The 24,474-nt window shown below is 48.4% G+C and overlaps 1 protein-coding gene across 3 annotated transcripts in view; it reads right to left on the minus strand.

The window, feature by feature from the left end:
• The window catches only part of ADSL (adenylosuccinate lyase), a 688,779-nt gene that overhangs the window by 611,954 nt on the left and 52,351 nt on the right, over positions 1-24,474 (minus strand). For all 3 annotated transcript variants that reach the window (XM_077452428.1, XM_077452427.1, XM_077452426.1), the window contains exons 3-4: positions 17,708-17,752; positions 17,545-17,624 (exon numbers count right to left, since the gene is read on the minus strand). In XM_077452428.1, coding sequence (XP_077308554.1) covers positions 17,545-17,624; positions 17,708-17,752 — 125 coding nt within the window. The remainder of the gene's footprint in view (positions 1-17,544; positions 17,625-17,707; positions 17,753-24,474) is intronic.

The following is a 24,474-nucleotide window of genomic DNA, read 5'->3' on the forward strand; positions in this document are numbered from 1 at the left end:
TTTTCCAAAGAAACCGACCAACATTTTAAAAAAGCATCTGTTCTCCGAAGGCATCTTCGTTCCACACTTGGCACAACGCTTTTTGGAAATGGGCTTTGGCTCTTTAAGCAGCTTTGACTGCCAAAAGCAGCAAAAAACACAGCAAACATGGCGAAAAAAAAAAAAAACAACAAAAAAAAAAAAAAACAACACACACACACACACACACGTGTAAGTGCACAGCCTGTGAGACCTAACAAAAAACTGATGTGCTCCAGCCCACCACCACCACCTAACTGCTGTTCCGCTATTAGACCCCCCCCGGGTGCCTACCTGCATCCCGCTGGTGCATGCATCCCCCCCGAGCCTGAGCAGATGATAGATCCTCGTCCTCCTGCGTCCCTGGGCCTGTCTGTGGCGCCCACTCTGTCCCTTGCAGCCGCGTCTATGTGTAGCACCAGCAGGCCAATCGTGCCTCCCTGAGCCTTTAGAGGGTCAGACCAATTCCCCAGGCACAAGGCAATGACATCATCCCACCCTGGAAGTGACACATGGGCATCTTCTAGGTCAAGCAGCCTTAGGCCACAAGGTACTGGTCCCTCCGCCAGAGCCAAGCCAAGGAGGGATGTCCTCTGGCTGCACATCCAATCTCAACCAAACATGCAGTATGGCGGCACTGGCCCCTGCAGCCCAGAGACTCCCATCCACAACCAGAAGCAGCCCTCGGGACATGGAGCCTCCAGCGATCCCTCAGGCAACAGGCCTCTTTCATATGGAGGAAACGAAGACTGGCCAGGGACCACCTTAAAGAGGGAAAGAAATGGCAATGCATGTCCCGATTTGTGGGAGGAGCTCCATCTCTCAGGGGCTGGCCTGGAAGATAACTGGGGGAAAATTCTCAGAAGTAACCCAATCATTAAAGACGTGCATTCTGTTCATGAACAGGGAAAGTTTTGAAGGTTTCCTTGTATATAGAGGGGCATGGCAAGACAGAGGTGAGTCAGGTTGCACAATGCCAGGGTTTTTGTGGACAGAGGCAATGGGCTTTTTAACATCAGTAATCGTGTTGTGTGAAGCTCCCTCTTCAATATAGTGACAACCTGGTAGAGCTGCACAATAGTCAAGAATCATTATTGCGATCTTGACTTAAAGCGGGGTTCCACCCTAAAGTGGAACTTCCGCTGATCGGTAACCCCCCTCCCCCCCCTCCGGTGTCACAATTGGCACCTTTCAGGGGGGTGCAGATACCTGTCAAAGACAGGTATTTACACCCACTTCCGGGCATAGACTCCCACGGGAGTCTATGCCTCTTCCTGTCCCTGCGCGCTGTCTGCTGGGACACACACGGGTCCCAGAGACAGCGCAAACAATTCCTATTGCGCTGCGTGACTCGCACATGCGCAGTAGGGAACCGGGAAGTGAAGCCGATTCGTTTCACTTCCTGATTCCCTCACCTAGAATGGTGGCGGCAGCAGCCGAGAGCTGAGCGATCGATCGGCCTCAGCATCGCTGGACCCCGGGACAGGTGAGTGTCCATTTATTAAATGTCAGCAGCTGCAGTATTTGTAGCTGCTGGCTTTTAATATTTTTTTTCGCAGCGCAGTCCCGCTTTAAAGTGTTTCACAATTCTTTCTATGCAAAGAATTCTCTCTGCTCTTCTGAAGCCATAGACCTCAAAAGAAAGGGAGAGAAAAACTGGGCAGTGTGTCAAGAATCAAAACATTCTTTATGAGCTGAACTTAAGTATAAACATTGTAACAATTTGTCAATGGAAAAGACTGTATGTGAAAAAGCTTACGGTAACTACTTAAACACTAAACATTTTTCTGATACCGTATTTGTTGGTTGCAAGTTAAACATTTTTTTTTTTTTGCTAGAAAATTTAGAACCCCAAACAATATAATATAATATATTATATATTTTTTTTTTAGTAGACACCCTAGAGAGAAAAAAAAAAAAAAAAAAAAAACACTTTAAGAAATTAAAAAAAATAAAAAACTAACCAGTAAAGTTATCCCATTTTTTTTGCTTAATGTGAAAGATTTTACGTCGCAAGAACCGTGAACTTTTTATTGTAAGCAAAAATATTGCGATTCTCATTTTGGCCAGAATCGTGCAGCTCTACAACCTGGAGAACAAATTCTTCCTCAGCTTCCTCCAACACTGCCTCAATATCTTCTTCATTACCTTCTGTGTCAGCATAGTCTAGGTCCAGCATATCAGAAACCAACTCTGGCTGAGAAATGGGAGTTGGCGAAAAGGGGTAGCATTTTTGACCCATTGGCAAAAATTGGCTATATTAAGGCTATAACCGGTCTTAGGAAATGTGACATAGATTTAGAGAATTTTGCTTTAGCGAGATAGCTTGCTTATTTCATACCTAAAATAGAACTAGAAGCAAAGGCTGAGACTGGATTGAGAGCCAGTTCTTGCTCTGGTGCAAGGGATGTTTCGTCACTCTGAAGCCAAGTGTTTATCACCTGCACTTTTTAATCAAATTTTACCTGGTCTCCCAGCGATAGCTACAAGTGAGGTTTGGTACAGAATAGGGTGCAGAGTATAGGGTAATTATAAAAAGTGCACGGTGACCCAGATGTAGACCATCCTGTAATGAATCCTTGTGGCAAAGAGGCAGGAGGAAGTGCCTGTGTACCTTATAAAGGCTCTAGGACAGAAATGGCAGCCAAGTGTGCAACCAGTGGAATGATGCAACACCTCATCATCAACCTGAGTGGTTGAGTTTTAGTGCCAAGTTTGAAAAGTTCACACTGCAAGGAGACTACATTACAAACATATCCCTGTTTTTCTAGTCTGTCAGAGCCACAAAGTGACCTCACCTCATCTTACCTGTCCACGATGCTGGACTATAAAGTACAGCGCCAAAGGTTTTACCAAGGTTGCGCTGATCCAGACACTCTGCTTCCATGTTAGCGCTAGAAGAGAGTGTGGGCTCGACTGAAGAATCAAAAAGATAAAACACTAAACTAGTTAAACCAAAGGGGGGGGGGGGGGGGGGCTATAGGGAAGGCACCCAGGGAGATTGTATATAGCTTTAAGAGTTAGAAAAGAAGAGTAAAAATAAATATCTAGTTAATGTACAGGAGAAAGGAAAAATCGGAGCAGCCGGGACAATGAGCGAAACCGGTCAGCAACTTGTCCATCATCCAGCCACCTGCTCTGATGGCTCCTGTCGCCCGTGGTCTCACCCAGTGAGCAGGATCAAATACACAGTTGATAAGCATCATGTGATCCTTTACAGACCTGTCTAGGTGAATGCCTGCCAGCATGAAAAATGCCCAACATTTTATACAAAATTTACAAATGCCTTGTTGTTTGACTGGGCGGATACAGTGGCTTGTGACTGTCCAGCAAGGACAGTTCTATGCACTTGAGAATCTTCTAGGTGTTACCCCAAGGACTTATTCATTTGAATGTGCTCTAACCCATACCATATATACGCATTGGGACATGTGTAAACAGGCTATATCCTAATGTTGCATGCTACACTGCCAAAGGATTTCTACTTTATTGAAACTATGTCCTAATATCTTCTCTACAGTTTGCTGAATGGATATTCTTGTGAGGGAGGGCGAATATCTCAGCCCCGACATACCACATTTTTTTATTTATTTAAAAGGAGGGATCCAGCTCCCACTTACTCCCGTGGCACCATAAGCAAGTTCACCTCTCCCCCCTCCCTCTCTGCAATCTGGCAAACGTCACAAGTCCCAGATGATTGCCTGGCCTGTCAAAGTGCACACAGCCACAGCTGGGCACCCACAGTGACAATGCCGGCGCGGCAGAGAGGAGGGTTAGAGGAGCGGGGCTTCTTACGCCTGCATTGCTGGGCCGTGGGACAGGTGAGTGTCCAATTAATAAAAGTCAGCAGCTACACTTTTTGTAGCTATTGACTTTTATAGAATATGGGTGGAACTCCGCTTTAAACATTAATTCCAAAATGAAACATATGTTCATGAATGCAACTGTAGCAGGTGCCCTGCATATCCCCCGGCCTAGCCAAGCTGCCTGAGATTCTTCTGTGAGGGAGGAAGTGCCTGCCAGCAGCAGCGGAATTTTCCCCTTCTCCTCTTCTCTATTTTGGAAGACGAAGAGACACACAGCTGCTCACTCTGCACCCTCCCATGTGCCTATTGGCAAGAGAAGGAGAGGCAATTACAGGAGCAAATCAGAAGGACTTAAACCACATGCCGATATAAGTCGGCAGAATGGCACAGACAGGCAAATGGGCATACAGGTACGTCTTTTTAAATTTGCCGCCGTGCCATCGCATGTGCGCCGGCGGCGGTGCACATGCTGGTCGGGACCTCCGCGAGTCTGATCGCAGGTCCCGCAGACTCCATCGCCGCGGGAATACCCGCAATAGTCTCACGAGGAGCAAGAATGGGGAGATGCCAATGTAAACAAGCATCTCCCCATTCTGCCTCGTCCCTGTGATCGGAGTAAAGATCAGTGGCGTGTCATACACAGCCACGCCCCCCCAGTTAGAAAACACTCCCCAGGGCTGACTGGGGGAATGGGTCAAAAAAGTCCGATGTGTCCACCAAAATGTCGCAGTCATGATAAAAATTGCTGATAGTCACCATTACTACTATAAAAAAAAAAATAATTCCAATTTCAAAATTGACATAAAACTATCCCCTATTTTGTAAACTCTATAACTCGCAAAAAAAAACAAAAAAAAAAAAACAAACGAGATTATATAAAAAATATATATAAATAAATTTATATTACGGCAAAATGTAAAAAATAATGCCTTTTTTTCCAAAATTGTAGCTCTTTGTCTATAGCGCAAAAAAAAAAAAAAACACACACACACACACACACACACACACACACACACGGGTGATCAAATACCAAAAGAAAGCTCTATTTTTGGGGGAAAGGGACATCAATTTTGCTTGGGAGCCACGTCGCACAACCGCGCAATTGTCCGTTAAAGCAATGCAGTGCCGAATCGCAAAAAATGACCAGTTACACTTACCGGTAACTGTGTTTCTGGGAAGTCTTCCAGGACGGCACCCTGAGAGATGGCTGGTCCACTGGACAGGAAACACAATCAAAGAGGTTTAAAGCCCCCACCCCTCCCCGTGCGCCTCAGTTGTGACAAAGTATTGACCCACACCAGTGCACTAGAGTGAAGAAAACCACACCACCACACTCTATACCTTAAATTATACCTAAAGAGAACGGGTGGGAAGTAGGCCTGCCGTCCTGGAAGACTTCCCAGAAACACAGTTACCGGTAACTGGTCATTTTCTCAAGTCGTCTTCCAGGACGGCACCCTGAGAGAGGAGCAAGTGGCTTAGGCCTACCTTAGGGCGGGACAACCGCTTGCAGGACCTTCCTGCCAAACGCCAGATCCTGAGGGGACAGTAACTCCACCCTGTAATGCCTCAGGAAGGTGTTCTGGCTTGTCCATGTAGCGGCTCTACATATCTGCTCCACCGAAGCTCCGGCCCTTTCTGCCCAAGAGGTTGCCAGAGATCGCGTGGAATGAGCTTTCAGGTCCCTAGGAACTGCATTACCTGACTGCTCATAGGCTAAAGCAATGGCATGCTTAATCCATCTAGCTATGGATGCTTTGGAGGCTTGTTGGCCCTTCTTTTGGCCAGAAAAATTAACTAAAAGATGGCTGGACCTTCGAAACTCCTTAACTTTTTCTAAGTAGGATAATAAACAACGTCTGACGTCCAGACAGTGAAAAGAAACTTGCCTCTCATTTTGGGGATTATTACAAAAGGAAGGTAGCACTACTTCTTGAGTCCTATGGAACCTGGATGCTACCTTAGGGAGGTACAGGGGGTCCTGCCTAAGTATAACCCTGTCCTCGAATAAACGGAAGTATGGTTCCTTGATTGAAAAAGCCTGAATATCGCCTACTCTCCTGGCTGAAGTAATAGCAAGCAGAAAGGCCAACTTAAAGGTGAGGATCCTGAGGGGGATCTGGTCTATTGGTTCAAAGGGGGACCTTGTTAACCCCTCTAACACCAAGGTAAGATCCCATGGTGGGAACCTAGAAACCTGGACAGGGGACAACCTCTCTGACCAAAGGGAACCTCTTGATCAGAGGGTCTAGTGCCAAGCATCTCTTCAAAAAACAGGATAAGGCTGCGACATGTGCCTTAAGTGTCTTGGTTGCCAACCCCTGCTCTGCTCCATCCTGGAGAAACTCCAGAATGGCCGGGATCTCTTGCTGTGAATCCCTGTCGCCTGACACCAGCGAGAAAAAATCTCCCAGGTCTTAGCATAAATACGCCTTGTGACCGGCTTTCTACCAAGGAGGAGAGTATCCACTACTCTGTCCGACAGGCCCTTCTCCCGCAGGTTCTGCCTTTCAAGAGCCAGGCCGTCAGCCTGAAGAAGCTGGTGTCTGGATGGCAAACTGGACCCTGAAGGAGAAGGTTGCGCCGAACAGGAAGGTGTAGAGGCGAGGCTATGGACCAACCCTGCAGGGTTGGAAACCAAGCTCTCTTGGGCCACCAAGGGGCTATCAGAATCAGGGCGCCTTCCGAGAGAAACAGCTTTTGAAGAACCCTCGGAATTAGCCCCGGGGGGGAGGCATAGGCCAACCGGAAGTCCCAAACCTGGGCCAAGGCGTCTATCCCCTCTGAGCCCCCCTCTCGGGCAAGGGAAAATAATCTCTTTACCCTTCTGTTCTTTCTGCGGGCGAACAGATCTATCTCTGGATCGCCGAACTGCCGACATACCAGGGAGAATACCTCTGGATTCAACTCCCATTCTCCCTGAAGAATCGGCTGACAAATGAGATAGTCTGCCTCTACATTCAGGGATCCCTTTATGTGAACTGTGGAAATGGAGATAATCCGATGCTCCGCCCAGCCCATGATCTCTAAAGATAGGGCCAGTAGAGCTGGAGATCTGGTGCCCCCCTGATGATTGACAAGTGCCCCTGCCGTGGCGTTGTCTAATAGGACCTGAACTTCCTGGTCCTTGATCCTCCTTTCGAAAGCTTTTAATGCCTCCCCGATGGCCAAAAGTTCTCGAAAATCAGAGGATGCCTTTCTCGGACTCATGTCTCAGGATCCCTGGGCTGTTAGATCCTCCAGGTGGACCCCCCACCCCCAGGAACTTGCGTCTGTTATCCTGAGCGGCTGAAGCCGACTCCAAAGGAGACCCCCCTGAAACCTCTGAGGGAGAAGCCACCAGCGAAGAGAATCCTTTACCTCGATCAGAATGGCCACTTTTACATCTAAACTCTTTTCCTGTCCCAAGAGGAAAGGTGGAAGTGCTGGAGGGTCCTGGAGTGCAGCTGTGCCCAAGGAACTGCTGGGATAGCTGCCGTCATCAGGCCCAGCACCCTCATAATCCCTCTGTATGGAGAGGTCTTTGCCTCTAACAGAGAAAGGACCGCTGAAGTTAAACCATCTACCTTGCTCTGGGGTAGAACTAACTTCTGTTGCGCGGAATCCACCAGGAATCCCAGATACATTTTCGTCTGGGCCGGAATCAGTGAGGAATTTTCCTTGCTGATGATCCAGCCCAGGAATTCTAAGGTCTCCACTACCCTGGCTAGATCCAAAAGGAGCTGATCCCGATTCTGATTGTAAATCAGAATGTCGTCTAAATAGGGAATCGGGGCTACTTCCGGGAGATGCAGAAAGGCCACTACTTCTGCCAGGATCTTCGTAAAAACCCTTGGACTGGATGCCAGCCCGAAGGGGAGGGCCGCAAACTGCCAAAGCTGAACTCCCTCTGGAGAGGCAATTGCAAATCTTAGGAAGACCTGATGGTTCTGAAATATAGGGGACGTGAAGGTAGGCGTTCTTAAAATCCAAGGTTACCATGAACACGTCCCTGAGGAGGTGTCTCCTGAGAGAATAAACACTCTCCATGCGGAACTTCTTGTACCGCAGGAAGACATTGAGGTGCCTTAGTTTTATGATGAGGCGATATCTTCCTGAGGGCTTTGGTACCACAAATATGTGGGAGTAGAACCCCTGACCCTCTGGAACAGGCACTATGACCTCCTGCCTGGCCAGTTCTTCTGTAGGATTCCTGCTGCCTTGCCGGGATACCTGGGAAGGTGGGTCAAGAGAAATTTGGTGGGAGGAGGGGAAAGAAATTCTAATCTGTAACCCCCTTATGATCTGTAGAATATGGGGGCTCTGAGTGACCCTTTCCCACTGAGGGACAAAGTGGGAAAGTTTCCCCCCCCCCCCCACTGGAATGTAATTTGGGGGTCTTGTCGTCCGACTTCTGGCTGGAAAAGAGAATGCCCGACTTCTGCTTGTCCTTCCCAGCCCCCCAACGTCTATTAGGGGAGACCTTTTACTCTGAGAAGCGGTTCTTTGCCTGGGGGCCACGAAAAGAGCTCTTCCTATCTCTCCTCGGTTTAGTAGGGAATGTCTTCCCCTTTTCGGTCGACCTAGCAAGGGCTTGGTCTAGGCCAGTTCCAAAAAAGGAGGGAACCCTCAAAAGGGAGGCTACATAGACGGGTCTTAGATGAGCCATCCCCATTCCAAGTTTTTACCCATAGGGCTCGCCGAGCCGAGTTTAGTAAGGCACCGGACTTGGCGGTTGTGCGCACCGTCTCCACGGCTGCATCCGCTAGATATGCAACAACGCTGCCTATGACCTCCAATGAATCTAAGACCTCCTTAGACTTGGAAGTCTGTTAGATGTGGTCTATGAGCTTAGAGATCCACATGTCCGCATTTCGAGTGATGCAGGCTGAGGCCAACGCGGGGCTCATAGCTGCTGCGTTAGCCTCCCAGGCCCTGCGTAAAATAGTTTCTGCCCTCTGATCCATTTGATCCTTGATGTTCCCAGTGTCTTCAAAGGAAAGATCGGATTGTTTAGAAACTTATGCCAGGCAGGCGTCTAGCCTAGGAGTCTTGAAAAACTTCTCCTCATCCTCCTCAGTAAAAGGGCATCTACGGTTCCATGGTTTTGTACTTTAGGAGCCTCTTCTCTGGATCCTTCCACTCCCTTAAGATAATATCTTTGAGTGCAGGATGTACCGGAAGAACCCTGGTCTGCGGTTTAATTAAGCCCCTATACATTTTGTCTTGGGCAGAGACCTGTGCCGTGGGCTCCTGAAACTCTTCGGAAGGGTAAACCGCCCTCAGTAGTCCCTCCATGTCGTCGGCTGAAAACATATGCCTGCTAGACCTGGAGTCTACCCCCTCATCCTCCTCCTGGCTGTCCAACACACCCTCGTCCGAGACTCCCTGCCCATGGGATTCGGACTCATCCTCCTCCTCTGAATCCTGAGACCGGAGATACCTTGGGTTGTCTGCCCGCCGTCTAGACCCCCTAGAGGAAGCGGAGCCCTCCTGGGAGGAGGCGTCCTTGCTGGTTTTAGCCTCTGAATCTCTAGACTTAAGGGAGGACTGAAAGGCTTTCAGAGTGGACAGCATCTCAGTTTGTACTGTGAGAAACTTCTCCATTATCTGAGATGTTTCCTTCCCTGTCAGCTTCTGTATACATTTAAAGCAGAAGGGTTTAGGATGATCTGGGGGTAATCTAGCATTACAGTTTCCACAACGCTTAGAGTGGGTGGAAGATTTTACGGGACGGCTGGCAACCCCAAGGGCAGTGGCATCGTCCCCTGAAACAAAAACATACAGCCATTACAATACAGCACTGTACCACCCAGAGGAGAAGAGTAGGGGTACCCTCCCCCATCTAAACCTCCGGCGGCCGGTCAGACTCACCCCCTGTGGTCTCCTCCATGGCCATGGACCCTGCGGGTGTCTCCTCACAATCCATGCCGCTGGTGCCAGGGAGCTTCTTCGGACAGCTAACACAGGCGAAGGCAGCCGGTCTGTGGGAGAAGTGGGCGCCTGCTCCTCCTGGATTTATGTCCCCAATTTGGCAAATCAGCTGCGAGGCTGAGGCTGTGGTTACCTCCATGCTGATACTGCCACCATTTTGCTGTAGACAGGAAATGACCCGAACTCTGAGCTCACTTCCTGTTCTGTGGAGGAAGTGATGTAATTCCTCCACCAAGCTCCAGGAAGATGGTGCCAAACCTCCCCAGAAAGCTGAGTACCACTGCTGCAAAGGGGACATACTGCCTCCAGCTGCACCAAACAACCCTCTGGATTGCTAGACCTGCAGTCTTCAGAGAGATACCCCGAGCGAAAAGGGACACCAGGCTCCTTTTCTGCACGGCCACCGCACAGGTAAGGAGAGGAGAGGAAAATTGGCCCCTGAAGTTCTGGGTACACAACTGTACCCAGGGTCCTTCAGCGCTCAGGGGGGGCTCTTCCAGTTTCTTCTGCCCCCCCTGAGGAAAATATAGGGGAACCCCCCAGGAAGGATGAGAACATCCTGCCGGACCCAGAGGCTTCCCAGGCATTTGGTCCGGCTCCCAGATGGGAGACCATCAGCCCCAGGCTTCGGGTCTAGGAAAAAAATTAACGGTTTCGCTGTGGGGAAACACAATCAAAACTGAGGAGCACGGGGAGGGGCGGGGGCTTTTAACCTCTTTGATTGATTGCATTTCCCGTCAGGTGGACCAGTCATCTCTCAGGGTGCCGTCCTCAAAGAAGGCTTGAGAAATAGGATTTTTGTACTCCCTGTAAAATCCTTTTCTCCGAAGTTCATTGACGGACACAGATCCCGTAATCTTGACCATAGAGTTAATACTTGACCGAGAAGACTAGGCAGAACATGTGACACATGTGAAAAACAGAACTTTACAGTTCAGCCCAGGGGGTGGTCCCTCTGGTAATAACCCCTCAGCCTGCTTCCTGCAGCTCAGTACGTCAACAAGCGGTATAACGTAAACCAATAGGAGGGGAGGGTGCTGCGTCAATGAACTTCAGAGAAAAGGATTTTACGGCGAGTACAAAAACCCTTTTTTCTCTTTTGTTCATTGACGGACACCGCTCCAGTAATCTTGACCGGAGGGACATCCCCAAGCAGTGTCCTAACGAGGGGTAGAAACAGCAACTTAACTTCAGCCACAACCAGCGGTACTCCCCAATAGGGGAGTAAACATCTGAACCGCATCCGAACTTGCGGTCAACAAATGCACCAAGTGCATTAATATTCAAAAGTAACTTTTTCTTAACTGAAATAAGTGTAAAATTTCAACATTACATGGCTGGCTGCAAAACTTTGCGGCCAAAGCAGGCATCAGATGATGCGCTCACATCCACTTTGTAGAACTTTGTAAAGGTGTGAACGGACGACCAAGTCGCCCCCCCCTTACACACTTGAGCGACTGACGCTTGATAACCAAGGAGGTCCCAATTGCCCTGGTGGAATGGGCAGTGACAGGAAATGGGGGCACCTGCCCCTTCAAGACGTAAGCCTGGTCCACAGTCTGATCCACCTTGAAATGGTGGCTGACGAAACCGCCATCCCTTGTTTTAGTCCAGCTACCGAAACTAACAGCGTCTGACTGGAAGGGAGCCGTGGCAGACAGATATACCCTTAGAGCGCGGACCAGGTCCAGGGAAAGGAGGGCCACCTCCTTAGGATGTGTAGGATTAGTACACCGAGATGGTAACACAAGGTCTTCATTGATGTGAAAAGCTGAAACCACCTTCGGTAGAAAAGGTGGTTGTGGACGAGACACCACCATATCCTTGTGGATAACAAGATAGGGCGACTTGCAAAACAAGGTCGCCAGTTCCGAAACCCTCCTGGCCGATGTAATGGCCACTAGGAAGACCACTTTCTGAGAAATAGTCAACAAGGGAATTTCCCTGATGTTCTCAAACTGCGGTATCTGAAGCAACGATAGCACAAGGTTCAGATGCCACAGGGGCAAGGGTGGATGCACCGGAGGGACTACATGCCGGACCCCTTGTACAAAAGGTGCTCACTAGAGTGAGACGCCAGGGATCATTGGAAAAAGACAGCCAAGGCAGATATTTGTCCCTTAATGGTGCTTAAAGCCAGTTTCTGGTCTACTCCTCGCTGTAGGAACAGCAGGATCCTGGAAATGGAACAGGTGCGCGGACGCCACCCCATCTCCTCACACATTGAGATATAAGCCTTCCATGTACGATGGTATATGTTCCGAGAAGATTTCCGTGCCCTCAAAATAGTTGAAATCACAGAGTCAGACAGGCCTTGGTTCCTTAGCACCTGGCTCTCAACAGCCATGCCATTAAAACCAGCGATAGTAAAGCAGGATGGAGAATCGGACCTTAAGACAGAAGGTCTTCTTGCATCGGTAGCCACCAGGGAGCGTCCGCAACCAGGCATACTAGGTCGGCATACCAGGGACGCGGAGGCCAATCTGGGGCAATCAGTATCACCGGAATCCCCTCAGCCTCCACACGGCAAAGCGGACGTGGTAACAGTTTTAGCGGAGGAAAGGTGTAGATCAGTCGGTACTGAGCCCATGGAGCCACCAACACGTCTGCCCAAGGATCTCTTGTCCTGATATGAACATCGGCACCTTCTGATTGAGCCAGGAGATCAATGTCTGGTGTGCCCAATCGCAGGCACAGAAGCCTGAACACCTCCGGATGCAACGACCAGTATCCTGGGTCCAGCTGCTGGCTCCTTACATAGTCCGCCTGCCAGTTTTCTACTCCCGGGATGTATATGGTCGACAGGGTTGGTACATGTCGCTCTGTCCACCGAAGGATGTAAATTACCTCCCGTGCTGCAGCCAAGCTTCTTGTTCCTCCTAGATGGTTGACATATGCCACTGCCATGGATCCTGATCGGACGACCTCTTAGTCTCATCAACCATGTGGAGAGGCATAGTCTAATCGCTCGGAGCTCGAGCGCAGTGACCGGCAACTTAGATTCTTCCGTCGACCAGAGGCCCTGGGTCGACTGTACTCCCAGTACTCCACCCCAGCCGGTCAGGCTGGTGTTCGTTGTGATCACTGACCAATGCAGAGGTAGGAACGACTTCCCAGAACGAAGTGCCGGAATCTCGGCCACCAGAGCAAGGAGTCCCTGACTGACTGGGTCACCCGAATGTGCCGATCCAGGGATAATGGAGATTTGTCCCATTTTGCCAATATCTCCTTCTGCAAGACTCTGGTGTGAAACTGGGCGTACAGTACCGCCTCAAAAGGAGGCCACCATGAGGTCCAGGACTCGAATGCAGAAGCGCAGCGACTACCACCTGCGGTTCATCAACAGCTTCACCGCAGCTCTGAGAGTTTGCAGTTTGAAGGAAGAAACACTCTCGCTTCCACGGAGTCCAGCAGTAAGCCGAGGTACTCCAGGCACTGAGTCGGCACAAGCACAGACTTCTTTAGGTTCAACAGCCACCCAAATTCCTGCAAGGTTTGCATGGGAAGCACCACATCCTCCTTAAATCTGAGGCGGAAGCTGCTCTCAGGAGGAGATCACCTAGGTAACCAACGATTGCGATCCCGCATTGTCGCAACAACGCCAAAATTGGAGCCAATACCTTGGTAAAGACTTGGGGTGCTGAAGCCAAGCCAAAGGGGAGAGCCACAAACTGGTAATGGGCTTCCCCTACTGCAATTCGCAGAAACCTCTGATGCCTGAGGCATATGGGTATTGCAGGTACGCATCCTGGTTGTCCAAGAACACCAGGAAGTCCCCCTGATGGAATGCAGCAACAACTGAGCCAACTCATTCCATTCTGAACCTCTGTACTTTTACAAAGCAATTGAGGGCTTTTTAGGTACAAGATTGGACGTACCCCTTCCTTTTTGGGGACTACAGATTGGAGTATAACCCTGGAAACCTTTCCGTTTCCCGGAAAACAGGCACTATCACCCCACGGCTTAGCAGGTCCCTTACTGCCCCCAACAGAGCCTTCCAGCAAGCCGGGAGTAAGGGTATACTGGAGGGGATGAATCGGTTTGGTGGCCAAGAGAGGAACTATCTCGTAGCCCGATGAAAATCAGTTCGCAGACCCATTGGTCGGACAGCCAAGAGGCCCACCAGGCTGCAAACTCCAGAAGGCGACCCCCCACCCGAGTGACGGGCAGGGGCAAACCTTCATGCAAAATCATTTTTGCTCGCTGGCTTGTTAGGCTTGCGAGTCCATTGGCGGTTCTGTCCCTCAGTAGTCACCCTGTTGGACTGGGAGCATTTACTCGAAGTCTCGGGTGGACGAAAAAGTCTCTTGAGTGGAAAATGAGGGCCCTTGCCTGTGGCATGGCTCCTTACTCTTCCTGGCCTGTGGGAGCAAGGTGCTCTTTCCACCTGTGACATTCTTAATAATGTCATCCAACGAGGCTCCAAATAGCTACTCACCAAAGGAAGGGTAGATTTGTCAAGGCTTTTTTAGATGCCTGATCCGCAGACCAGCATTTTAGCCAAATCAGGGGCCGCAGCACCACTGCTGACACTGAAGCCTGGAGAGCAAAGGAAGCGTATCCAGGGCTGTGTCACAAACGTACTTAAGGCCGTGCACTAACTGGTCTGCTAGTTACACACAGAAAGGAGTAGCCTGCTGCTTCTCCAATTCACGGTGCAAAACTTTTGCCCATTCAGTAAGTGTTTGCGACACTAGTGCTGTAGCCAGTACTGGTCATATTGCTGACCCCACAACCGTAAACAAGGAACGGGCCACTGCCTCTGCCTTGCTGTCGGTAGGGTCCTTAAATACAGGAGTCCTCTACCGGGATCGTGGTTACATTATTTAACCTGGATAATGGGGGTCCACGACCGGGGGAGCCAACCATTTTTTAAGAAGGCACTCCTAAAAAGGGTAATGCACCGCTGTTCTTTGGGGGACAGAGAAGGTCCGCAGCGGGCTTCACCATATCTTGTATATGAACTTATTGAAATAAGTCAGATATGGTAACACCTTAGGTGTATGCGCTGGTTTAGGGGACCCAAAGGGGACCGCTACTTCAGCAGAGGATCCTGCTGTATCCTGAATTTTCAGGATATCACGCACACAGCTATGATAGGTGCTCCAACTAGCGCTTTGTCTTGCGCTGACCCAGACAGGGAATCATCCTCACTGTCCGAATGTACCTGGTCAGCATCATCCGACACATCAGAGCAGGGGCCGCCAGTCGCTGCAAGGCCCGAGTCTGAGTCAGAGCTCTCCCTGGAGGACAAAAGGGGCAGGGGCTGTTTTTTACCACAATCACAGGGAAAATGGGTGCCGACCATGCTTTCCACAGAGACACACAGAAAATGTCCGACAAGCAACTCTACACAGTGAATGAACAGAGTTAATGGCGGCAGAACAGTGCTATGGTGACAGCACATGCAGAGCCTCCAGACACCCAGGGACACAGATACCAGCGCAGCCACCAACCCAGGGTCAGAGCCCCCAGAGGACCTCTGGCTCAGGTACACACACCGCTCAGCAGCCCAGCCATGCAGCATCCCCCACGGGGGAGAATAAGGACAAGGAGATTAGAGAGGGAGGAGAAGGACCCCCTAATTGACCTCCCAGGGAATGCCCAGCTGCTCAATCCCATCGAGGCAGGAAGAGCTGTACTTACCATCCGGACGAGCTGGGGACATCCCATCACAGACCCACTTCTGAGCAGTACTGCACAATGTGACGAAGACATCTGTAGTCCGGTCATATGTGTGCCCGGAGCGTTGCACTCACCGGCTGCCACTGGAGCCCAAGGGGCATGTCATGGCCAACCCGATGTGTAGCTAGGGTCTGCACACTCTCGATGGCCAGGCTGGGGAGACTACAAGGATCTAGATTATCCAGCCTGTCACCCAGCCGGCTGTTGATAGCAAATCACAGCATCTTAAAACCTTGCGCAAAAGGCAAAAATCCAGAGATTCCCAGGACCGATGGTCCCGCAGGGAGCCTAGGTCCTTCTTTACTAGGTAGAAAAATAAAAATGAGCTGCAGGAAGCAGGCTGAGGGGTCATTACAGTTTCGCCCATGGGGCGGTGCCTCTGGTAAAGTTCTGTTTTTCACATGTATAATATGCAATACCTAGTCCTCTCCTGAAGGTGGCATAATAACCCTACAGTCAAGATTACTGGAACTGTGTCCATCAATGAACGAAAGAAAAGTGCTCTGGTCTTTGGCCTGCCAAATGGTCCAAGGCTTAAGTGGTTAACAAGCAGCAGCTGCAAATGATTCTGGATATGTAGTCCCCATCTAAAACAGTCCAGTGGCTTTTTAAGGAGACAGAACTTTAAGAGCAAGCCTGCTCTGGGGAAAAAGGAACTAGAGACTCCATCTTGCTGATCTGAGGAGATCTCTCAGACACCATGAATCACAAGAAAAGACTAGACCTAGGAGAGAGGTGCTGCCTCTCGGGTCATGCCACCGCATTATTTGAGGCATCCACTGCCCATCAGGGACATCCAGCCTGAGAGAGGGGGATTCCAGGTGCACATCCAGGCGCACCTGCAACAAAGCGTTCCAGTGTGAGGTGACCAGTTGGGTCAACACAAGAGCCTCCCCATTTCCAGGGCGTTCGTTTGGGCCTGACCGCAGGATTTGGTGAGAGGGCTTTTGCCCATTTGCAGGAAACAAGGACACTGCACACAGGTCAAGTTATATGGGCACTGTATACAGATAACATTGCTCTTAGTCACCTTGCTGACACTTGTAGTGCCACAGGACACAAGGTCATTCAGATACAGAGACACTGTATACACTGTATACACTGTATACAGACACCATTGCATCTTGCTGAGGAAGATCCTGCATTCTTTACTAATCCAGGCCAGTTGTGTTTGGCCCTGCTATTCAGAAGTTTAAGTGCACCAACGAGAGTGGCTAGCTAAAAATACAAAGCCTCAGCCTTCTTCAAAGGGACTGAAGTTACTAGTGCCCTATGGGCACGCGTACACATACTCAGGGCTCTGTATATGCAGTGGGTTTGCGAGACCGTTTATCTGGAAAACTAAGACATTTAAATAAAGATTCGATAACAGTATTTGTTGATCGGCCTTTGGCTTCAGGAGTCAGAAGGGAGAGGTCTGACATAAAGAGGGTCAGTCTTCTGCTCTCCTATGCCTGGATTTAGAGCCAAAAATTTGAGTAGAGGTAACCAATCCAATATAAAAAGTGTCATATTAGGATTTGCCATTTAAGTGTGCCTCTGCTCTTGGAGTTAACCATAGGTTGGGAATTCCCGATAGCAGCCTGAATACAGTACTGAGCTATAGTGCTCTTAATCTCAGATATTGCTCTCCAGCTGATTTGAAGATATGTAGTGTTACTTTTCCACAGAAATATTGCAGTAAAGACAATTTCTGTGTTTTAGCAAAACGTGTTTCTCATTGGTCATTGCACTTACACTATTGCCAAGTGTGCCAAGAGGGGTAGAGACTGTTATTGGGGTTGAGAGGCAGAGTACAGAACCAAAATACACTTAAGCAGCTCCTATTGGGGAGGGGGTTGGGTAGCTCTACACAAAAAATATGGCAGACGTGTATGGGGGCATTCTGTACACCATCGGCGTACAGAATACCTCCAGGAATCCATATTGCCATGCATTTTACAGAAAATTACAGCACTGCAGATTGACAAAGAAAGGGAATTTTTAACACAAGTCATAGTGTAACTGAATGTTATCGCAATTTTTTTGTGCTCCCCCCCACGAAAGTGGAGTTATCCTTTAAGCACATTATACCTGAAAACAACTCAACGAACACTTATTACATCTTTAGTGATTTACTTACTGGTAATGGGTGAATCCTAGTGTTGGAAGATCGACATATCTTTCTGCAAAGTCTGCCAAGCGACTTATAACCCGTGCAAGCTGTTACCAGGAACAAAACATGGCATTAAAAAGTCATTCATGTGTGGGCTTATAACATTTTTACACTGAACTGAAATGCTCACCTTTGGAAGAATTATATCAAATCCATCACGCAGAACAATAAGATCCTACAAGAAAATGAAAACTAGTCAATATCCTATAAGCATTTCAGCACTTAAGAGCCTGAGTATACGGATAGACTTGCACTAAATTGCAAGCATAAGAATTTAAACAGTTCCTAAGAGAGTCCATATGTGTTAAATTAGTCACCCATGGGGACAAAAGTTTTCACCTCCTGCTTACATAGAAAGTAAACATTTGGAACTCAGAAAATAAAAATTGTGTGTGTGTGTGTTAGAGCTGCAACTAACGATTAATTTGTCTGTTGACTAATCTATATATATATCTATATCTATATCTATATCTATATATATATATATAACATATATATATATATATATATATATATATATATATATATATATATATTACATATATATTACACACACACACACACACACACACACACACACACTATCTATATATGGCAGAGCATGGCTAGGCAGGGGACGCCAGAGCATGGCTAGGCAGGGGACGCCAGAGCATGGCTAGGCAGGGGACGCCAGAGCATGGCTAGGCAGGGGACGCCAGAGCATGGCTAGGCAGGGGACGCCAGAGCATGGCTAGGCAGGGTATTGCTGGGTACTCCAGTATATCGAGGGATGGCTGCTTCCATCCGATCTCTCCCCTCCACTGTAAAGATTAGTACAGAGAGGGGATAGAGGAACCGACACCAGTTTGTTTACAAGTGATTGCTCCGTCGGAGCTTGAAGAACTCTATGTGCCCTATCCAATTCCAGCCTGTGGTATGGAATGTCTAGGATGAGGTCTTTAATCAAGGGCTTTGACTGTGTCATGCACATCTAAAGTAGATTTGGGGATGCCTCTGATGCAGAAATTGTAGCGTCTGCTTCTATTTTCCAAATCTTCCTCTTAGGATGTGGTCCCGATGTGCGGGAGGTGTCCCTGCTGTGACCGGAGTTCGTGGGGGGGGGGGGGGGTCTCGCTGTCTTTGTCCGCCAATGATAGCAAGATCTGGGCGCCTTAGAAGACCAGAACGGAGCGGAGCTCCCGGCTAGCGTGGCGTTCCGGAAATCCCACGCATGCGCACTCTACCATATTTCTAAAACATAGCATAGCAAAAATTACTTCCCAAAATAGATTCTCCTACTCCTTCTGAGTACAGCGATACCACATGTGTGAGACTTCCACAGCCTGGCCACATACAGGGGCCGAGTACAGCCAAGCATGGCAGAGCATGGCCGAGAATGGCTGGGTATGGCTGGGTATCACAAAGTATGGCTGGGTATCGCAAAGTATGGGACAAAGTAAAGTGAATAGTGCTAATAAAGTGCAAATGTGCTGCTAAATATCCACAATATTCACTACAATCTCTGTAAAAATAAATAACTAAATAAAATCAATATCTAAAACAAATGCATGCAAGTATCAACAAAATGCATAAGGATAACCACATATGTGATACATCAGGCTAAGTCAAAGCTGTGCCACGCAATATAGCAGAGTATAAATTGTAGAGTGTCTTTAAGGTGAAATCAAATAATGCTCCTGTGATAGAAGAAACTCTTCTAAACGGTAGTGAAGCCAGTGGAAATCACACACAGGTGGCAAGCAGTGTAAAAAACGTGCGATTCTCTGGTGTCCACAGAGCCTTACTGTTGTAAGGTGAACAGCATGTACTATAAAATCATCCACACAGGGTTGGCTCCTGTCTTTGGCTTCTCCCATTCAAAACCACCTTCAAAACCACCTTCTTTGAGTCCACCATGGATATCGGGGGTAACTTGAGAACCTTGTAAATAATATAGAGCCTGGATGGGGACGTTTGCACTGTCAGGTCGCCGTCTCTTTAAATCTAGATTTCAGATTTAAAGAGATCTAGATTTTTAGAGACAGCGATGATGGGGGCAGAGTCTACCAACTGAAAAGGCAGCAGTTAAAGTGCTAGCAATTTAGCCAAGCTGGGCATGTGGATGGCTGGGAGTGAATTTCTTTCGATGGTGCAGATTGATGTCCTTCTTGGGCATCCCCTCTCTGGGCTCACGGATCACAGTGTAAACAGCCTGGATGTAGAAAGATGGCCACCGGTTTGGAGCTAGGCCGAAGCCGTGGCCTTCCCTAAGGCCGAGACCGCTCCGCAGATGGTGGCATGTGCATGGGCAGCGGGGTGACCCGTTCGGATCACAGATCGGTGATACTAAGCACTGCGACGCATCGAAGCCCTGCACGCACGTCGACGTAATCGATTATGTTGACTCATCGTGGCAGCTCTAGTACAGAGTGAAATTGCACTGGGTATTTGGACATACATAATAAATGATTAGTGTCACTAGTGAGGCGAGACTCCTGCAGACATATATTAGGATGCTGTTGTGAAAAAAAAAGGTAAACAAGGCTGTTCTTTGTGGGATCATGCAGTCCCCTGATATTCCAGGAGAGGATCATATCTCCCCGATTACGCATTAGGACGGTGGGGGTTCAACGTCAGATATGCAATCCATCTGTTAGACCAGTTCTGTAAAATATCTTCCCACACCCAGAACCTGAGCAATTAGGGAGCATGAGAAATTTTTCAGTTGTAATCACAGCCAATCCAGTTTGGGATATAGATATATGGAGTAGCGTCTCAAGGGGCGAGTACCTGCAGAGAAGTAGCCCTCCCAACCAGGGCTGAAGAAAAACAAAAACCCAAAAGGGGGTCTTGCCAATAACCACAGTAAACATTTTGGTCATAAACTTGGACAGTCTCGCTGGTGAACTTCCTTAACTGCCCCGCAGGGCTACGTGGGGGTTAATAACAAGGGCTGGGGTCCTGTGTCTCTTAGTTGTCTCATGATGATCGAGCCAGTTAGCGCCCATATTTGGGCTTTCAAAGAAATGCACTGAGCCCTCTGCCACCATGCATAGTTTAGCTGGATACAGCATGGAATAGGTTAATGGGATAGCGTGCACCCTCTTCTAAACTTCCGTAAATTTTTCCCTCTGTTTCTGCACCGCCACTGAGAAATCTGGGTATATGGATACTTTAGACCCATGTATTTCCATACCAGCTGTATAATGTATAATGTCTCTATCTTTGTAATGCAGCAGTTTCAGTAAAAATGATCCATCATGGCCCCCTGGTGGCAGTGGTCTAGATGGCACTTGGAGCCCTTTCCACCGGGAAAAATGGAGTGAGGTTATTCTTGCCAAATGTAGATGCTAGCCATGTTTCAATAAAATTAGCAGGGTTTTTCCCCCTCGGATTTCTCAGGCATACCGACTATACAGATGTTTTATCGTCTTAGCCCATTTTCCATATCCTCGACTGATTGCTGTTTCAACAGATTTAGCTGATGTGCTGTGCATTTCTAGAACGGGGGGGGGGGGGTAAATCGTCCTCAATTGTGCTCACCCTTCCCCTCTAAGGCAGTGGTCCTCTCCCTGATTTTCTGCATGTCTTGTCTGATATGCAGCAATCCCTCTTTCATACTTCTAACTTCAGCAGACAGTTCGGTAATGGATAATCCATAGGATTGGACCAATGAAATTATGTCCTGTAATGATGGATCAGCAGATTCTAAGTCAGAGGTAATAGACAAGTTTGGGGCAGGGAGAGGGGCGTCCCGTCATGGCCGTTTTAGCGGTGATAAGCGGCTGAATTTGCTGGCCAGTCCTGGGGTTGCCAGGATCATGTGCATATTGGCAGAGTTTGACCGCCGCCGATGTATAGGTCTCTTTAGCTGCACGCTGCTGGAGCAGTGATCCGCCATGTTGGGCCGCCGCGCTGTCAGACCGTGGGGTCTCCGTTTTTGTCTTGGACATTCCCATTTTGTTATCACGGCAACCAGGTGCCGCTGCAGAGGTGGCTCCACACCATGAGTGAAGTTTCTGGTCTATGTCGGCTGTATTCTGAGCTCACAACAGGATTTTTTAGCTCAGGATGCAGGAGCTAGTGTGAGACACGTCTGCTTACATGAACGTCCAAGCCACTCCCCGGTAATAGCTTAAAACATTTTTCCCTTTACAACCTCTTTAACCACTTAAGGACCGCCGCCTGTACATTTATGTCGGCACAATAGCGTGGACAGGCACAAACACGTGCCTGCCTTCCAGCGGGTGGGGGGTCCGATCGGACCCCCTCCCGCTGGCGGCCCGTTTCGCTTCAGGAGCGATCCGCGGTGAGGGGGCGGGTGTTGATTTCTGGCCACCCTCTTGCGATCGCTCCTGGCAAATGAGAAGCTTCCCCTGCCTGAATTGTAAACACAGGCAGGAGAAAGTGATGTCACTCACTGGCGATCTTTTTGACGGGACGGCGAGGAGAGAAGACATCACAGTAAGTGCACCAACACTACACTGACACATGAGCACACTTTTCACCCCCAGATCACCCCCTGCCCCCCCCCCCCCCCAGTCACAGGGTCACTGATTGCAGTGGTAATTTATTTACTGATCACTGCATATAGTGTCAGTTTTAACTGTAAAAAGTGTCAGGGCAGTTAGCTTTAGGTCCAGGGTAGCCCCCTAACCCCCCTAATAAAGATTTAACGACTTGATTGCCCCCAGGTAACCCTTTCACCCCCTTTTGCCAGTGTCACTAAGCAATCGTTTTTCTGATCGCTGCATTAGGGTCACTGGTGCCGCTAGGTAGCCAGTTATTTTTTAGGTTCATCGCCAGGTTTATATAGCGTCAGGTACCCCCATATACTACCTAATAAAGGTTTTAACCCCCTGATTGCCTCTAGTTAACCCTTTCACCAGTGATCACCATATAAGTGTTACGGGTGACGCTGGTTAGTTTGCTTTTTATAGCATCAGGGCACCTGCCATTTATTACCCAATAAAGGTTTAACCCCCTGATCGCCCGGCGGGTGATATCAATTAGGTTTTAGGGTCAGATAGGGTCTACGTCACCCCAGGCAACGCCAGGTTAATGCCAGTACCAGGACTTCCCCCATTCACTGGCCAGCCCGATATTCAGGTGGAAAAAGCTGATTTTACGCCACTTGATTTTTATTTGCCGTTTTTCATGGACGATCTCTATAGATCTATTGTGGACCAAACTAATTTATATGCTGGTCAACACATCGCCGCTAATCCCCAGTTGCCTTCCCTTGCCAGAGATTGGAAACCAATTACGGTTTCCAAATTTAAGACCTTTCTGGGCCTTTCCCTCAACATGGGCATACATAAATTCATGACGTTGCGGACGTATTGGTCTACGCATCCAATTGACCATATGCCTGTGTTCTCTACCTCCATGTCCGGGAAACGATATGAGCAGATCTTGCGGTTCTTGTACTTCAACAACAATGAACTTTGTCATCCTCGTGGAGACCCTGAATACAATCGGCTCTACAAAATTCGGCCCCTCATAAACCACTTCAACCAATGATTTGCAACCTTGTTTATTCCCCATCAAGTTGTCTGCGTTGATGAGTCCCTGATTAAATTTTCTGGCCGCTTGTCTTTCAAAAACAGTACCTTCCCAGCAAGCGTGCCAGATACGGGGTCAAGCTCTAGAAGTTCACTGACAGGGCAACAGGCTATGTATGGAGCTTTACGTAACTATCTTTTCTCTCAAACCATAGAGCCGGAGAACTGCCCAGATTACATAGGGAGCGCTGGCAATATAGTGTGGAACTTGGTGTCACCCATATTCGGAAAGGGGTACTACTTGTACGTGGACAATTATTACACAAGCGTGCCACTGTTTAGTGATTTGTTTGATCAGCAGATTGGAGCATGTGGCACCGTGCGACCTAATCGCAGGGGCTTTCCCCAGCGGCTTGTAGATTCTTGTCTTAAGCTGGGGGAGAGAGCCTGCTTGCAGTGTAATAACTTGTTCGCTATGAAGTAGAGGGATAAGAATGTTTTCGTTCTTACCTCCCTTCATGCAGACACGACAGTCCAAATTACTACGGTGACTGGTGTTGTGGAGAAACCCCTGTGTCCACGAACATAACAAAAAATGGGAGGGGTGGACCTCAATGACCAGTTATTGGCGCCGTATCTAGTTGCCCCTAAGGCCAGACGCTGATATATAAAAAAAGAGTGTGTCTGCATACTTATTTCAGTTAGTTTTGCTGAACGCTCATGTGCTATGCAGAGCTTCAGGCGGGATTTTATCCTTTCTTATATTCCAGAGAGATTGTCACAGACCTTCTGTATCCAGACAGTTCTGCACCTCACCATCCCCAAACAAATGCAGTAAGCCGGCTGCATGAGAGGCATTTTGCGTATGTCCTCCCGAGTACCCCTACCCAACGAGCCCCCCAAAGAAGATGTTGTGTCTGTTCCAAGCGCTGATATAGGCAGGACACCCGTTATTGTCCACCCTGGTCTTTGCATTGGTGAATGTTTTGAACGCTACCACACACTAGTGAAGTTTTAGCGTAGGGTACAGCATTTCACAGGCTAGGACACTTACACAGGATCTCCCAAGATGCCATTGCATTTTGAGAGACCCGAACCGTTACAGTTACCCAAAAAAAAAAAAAATAATAAGTAAAAACCAAACAAATTTATTTAGATATAAAAAAAAAAAAAAAAAAAAAAAAAAGTTGTCATTTTATTGTTCTCTCTCTATTGTTGCTCTTATGTACTGTATTCTATTCTGCAATGTTTTATTATGTTTTTATCATGCTTGCTTTTCAGATATGTAATTTTATTTATACTTTACTGTTTACTGTGTTTTATTGTTAACCATTTTTTTGTTTTTAGATGCGCTATTCAGCTGCAGCGTGGATTTATCTTGACAGCAACCGCTTTTGCTCCCACAATACATAAA

This window comes from Lithobates pipiens, unplaced genomic scaffold (assembly GCF_037356315.1).
Source record: "Lithobates pipiens isolate NorthernLeopardFrog02 unplaced genomic scaffold, aLitPip1_a1.2 Scaffold_23, whole genome shotgun sequence".
Taxonomy (NCBI): domain Eukaryota; kingdom Metazoa; phylum Chordata; class Amphibia; order Anura; family Ranidae; genus Lithobates; species Lithobates pipiens.